Source organism: Panicum virgatum, chromosome 2N (genome assembly GCF_016808335.1).
Source record: "Panicum virgatum strain AP13 chromosome 2N, P.virgatum_v5, whole genome shotgun sequence".
Taxonomy (NCBI): Eukaryota; Viridiplantae; Streptophyta; class Magnoliopsida; order Poales; family Poaceae; genus Panicum; species Panicum virgatum.
Window position 1 is genome coordinate 65,439,941 of NC_053146.1, and position 3,240 is coordinate 65,443,180.

Below are 3,240 nucleotides of genomic sequence, written 5' to 3' on the forward strand. Positions count from 1 at the left end.
CCCCGCTCCAGAAGAAACGCGCACATGGCCGGCAGTAGCACGGGCGACGAGCCCCACGCCCCCGTCCAATCCGAGGCGAGCGCTCGGTGGACGCAACCTCCCAAAAGGAAAAACCCTTTTTCCCGTCCTCCTCCAGTCTCCCGAAACCACCGTCTCCGACCGCCCACACGAACCACGTGCGAATTCTTTCCGAGCCATCATGGCGCGCCCTCCGCCATTAAACTCCTCCTCCCCTCCGGCCTCCCACGCCAGCGAAACGATAAATCAATTCCCGCGGTTTTTAATTGCGGGGGATTTATATTCATTTACGGCCGGAAAACTGGGGACTCCTTTATAAGCGCGTCGGGGCGCGGCGTGCTCACACGAGGAGGCGGCAGCGCTTGGTTGCATCTCGCGCACGAGCCCTGGGGAGAGAGAGAGAGAGAGAGAGAGAGAGAGAGGTGAATAACCACCGCTGCGAGAAGCGAGGATAGCACGAGCTGGGGCGGAGTTGGATTGGAGGCGGCGGCGCGGGATTTGCTTGAGGGAGGTGGGGGGAAGGAGGAGGAGGAGAGAGGCCGGCGATGGCGGCGTCCGCGAGGCCCGGGGAGAGGGCGACTAGCTTCGCCGTGGCGTGCAGCCTCCTCAGCCGCTTCGTCCGCCAGAACGGCGCCGCGGCCGCCGAGCTCGGCCTCGGGATCACAGGTGAGCGCGGCCCCGCCCCCGGCCCAGGGTTTGGCTGCTACAGCTGGTTGCTTTTGGGGGGAGATTGCAAAAGTTATTTTTTGGGGGTCTGCCGTCTGCGTCTCGATTACTGCGGGAAGCTTCTGTTTGGGGCTGTTTGGTGTGAGATCTGAGCTGAGCTTCAGTCCTAGGGGCCAAAATTGACGCCTCTCGGCTTGAAATTTCCAACTCTCTGATCCGGGTCTGGCTTGCTTTGGTTTCAGCTGAGGCCGAGCCGCAGACGATGAGCTTGCTGCCTGGAGCCGAGGCCGAGGAGGCGGAGAGGAGGAAGGAGACCATGGAGCTGTTCCCCCAGAGCGCCGGGTTCGGCGTGAAGGATGCTGCTAGGTACGTACAGTACTTCTAGATCGCAGCAAGTTTTTCATTTCGTTCTACCCTTCTAGGTGTGTGCAACAATTCATAGGTACTAGTAGCTAGCATAACACAAACACGATACTCGTGCTATCTTCATGGACAAAAAGGCTAGTATTTGATTCTAGAAGCCTTGCAATCCGAAGTTTTGTGTTTTATTCAGTGATGCATGTTGCAAGGTGGTCTGAAGTCGAGTTGAGCTATGTTCAGTCTCGTTTTTTACAGAGTTGGGTACTTGTGTAAGCATCCCTGTAGTTTTATTTTGTCATGATATTCTATGGTGAAAACTGTATCTTTGTAGTTGCAAGAAGCTATTCCTGCTCTTGTTGAAACAATATATGTTCTTCAAGATGAAGCTACAAAGATACATTTTTTACCCTAAAATTAGATATTTCTTTTTTAGGCGAAACAATCAACCCTGCTCATTTAGATTGTAGCTAATGAAACATGAGTTCCTTCTTGATAAGACTTGAAAATCGGTTAATCTGAGTGACTGAGCTGGAGTTTTGCCATCCATGTGTCAAAGATGAGGTCTTTCAACCACGAAAAAGGGTCTGTGTTTGGTAGTGAAGATATATTAGACAATCTATATGCAAAACTGAAGTCGTGATCTACAGGCTCGTTCTTACTTCGTGTTCCCCTGTAAATATTCTCAGGGAGCCAGAAAAAAAAGATAAATCTCAGCAGCTCACCATCTTCTACGGAGGGAAGGTGCTGGTGTTCGATGACTTCCCAGCGGACAAGGCAAAGGACCTGATGCAGCTGGCCAGCAAGAGCAACCCCATGGTTCAGAACGTTGGCTTGCCTCAGCCCTCTGCACCCGCAACTGTCACCGACAACACGAAGGTCCACAAGGCCATGCCTGCCCCTGTGAGCAGCTTGCCTGTTGCACAGGCTGCTGATGCTCAGAAGCCTGCTCGTACAAATGCTTCTGGTACTTGCTACTCCATTCGTTCCTGTTGTTGCTGTTTGGTCATTCATCATTCAAGCTTCAAAACAAAGATTGGTGAACTTTGTCATGCTGATTATTCACCGAACCTGTTTCTTCTCTTTTGTAGACATGCCTATTGCTAGGAAGGCATCACTTCACCGCTTCCTTGAGAAGAGAAAGGATCGGTAAGCAGCTATTGCTGTGATTGTTCTCCTAATATGTTCAATCTTCTTTTACCAATCTTGTATTTGGACCTAATTTATTTCTTATGGTTCTTCAGCCTCAACGCAAAGACGCCGTATCAAACTTCCCCTGCCGACGCCACACCTGTCAAGAAGGAGCCTGAGAGTCAGCCATGGCTTGGACTAGGACCAAATGCCGTGAAGTCCAACCTGAGCTAGCACAACACAACACTCGACCAATAAGATGGCACCTCACCAACCTTTGCATAAGGTTCTGAATATGCTTGCCATTAGAGTAACGAAATCATAAAATATTCTCTCGTTATCATGTTGTTTAGAGCTTTCTTTAGGTCGTGGTTCTACGTCCTCTTGTCACATAGTTCTGGATGTAAAGAAAAAGTAGCCAGTCATGACCATTACCGAGAGTCCGAGAGATGTTTTGGGTTAACACACGGCGACTCTAAATTGGCCATGCTAAGTAAAATGATAGTGCAAAGAGACCTATATGTATTTTTTCTGAACCTGGATCGTTTGGCTGTAGCCTTGATGTATGCAGAACAAGTGATTGTAATGGATCCAGCGTATCATAAGACTAGTATTGCTGTTTTCTGATCACCTGGCTGATTGCCAAGTTTATATGGATTCTTGTTACACCTGCTGTTGCAAATCTTTGGTAGTTTCCGGTAACTGGAGCAATCTGGTGATGTAAAACTACATATAAGTAAATTTTTTTTGTGTTTTTGTTCCTGTTGAACTATTACATGCCTCCCCAGTATAGTATAGGGCATGCTCAAAAGAGGTAAAAATAAAAAACAAATTATGAAACATGATATCATAATGCTGCACAATCAATGGTACATTTGATACTGTAAAAAACAAGAGTAATAGGTAGTAAATTGTATATGAACCGAACCATGGAATAATTTTACCTTGCTCTTGACCTAACAATCATGCGGATGGATAGATTCATGGCAGCACATGTTGAGAGCCGGTAGGTTGAATGGCGTTGTCCGGTTGAAATCAAAAGGCTGGAGCACATGTGAGAAATAGGGG

At 48.3% G+C, this 3,240-nt stretch overlaps 1 protein-coding gene across 1 annotated transcript; it reads left to right on the forward strand.

The window, feature by feature from the left end:
* Positions 1 to 252: 252 nt before the first annotated feature.
* LOC120661827 (protein TIFY 10b-like) lies at positions 253 to 2,845 on the forward strand. The gene is made up of 5 exons (XM_039940804.1): positions 253 to 684; positions 927 to 1,050; positions 1,731 to 2,008; positions 2,133 to 2,190; positions 2,286 to 2,845. Exons 1-5 carry the CDS (start codon positions 564 to 566, stop codon positions 2,404 to 2,406), a joined length of 702 nt encoding a protein of 233 aa, XP_039796738.1. The 5' UTR covers positions 253 to 563; the 3' UTR covers positions 2,407 to 2,845.
* The last annotated feature ends 395 nt before the right edge of the window (positions 2,846 to 3,240 follow it).

What these genes read in the sequence shown, in the direction of transcription:
- LOC120661827 (XM_039940804.1), top strand. Translation starts at nt 564, where the DNA reads ATGGCGGCGTCCGCGAGGCCCGGGGAGAGGGCGACTAGCTTCGCCGTG. An exon ending in GCTCGGCCTCGGGATCACAG is followed by an intron (nt 685 to 926) that starts GTGAGCGCGGCC and finishes CTTTGGTTTCAG; the next exon opens with CTGAGGCCGAGCCGCAGACG. An exon ending in TGCTCGTACAAATGCTTCTG is followed by an intron (nt 2,009 to 2,132) that starts GTACTTGCTACT and finishes TCTCTTTTGTAG; the next exon opens with ACATGCCTATTGCTAGGAAG.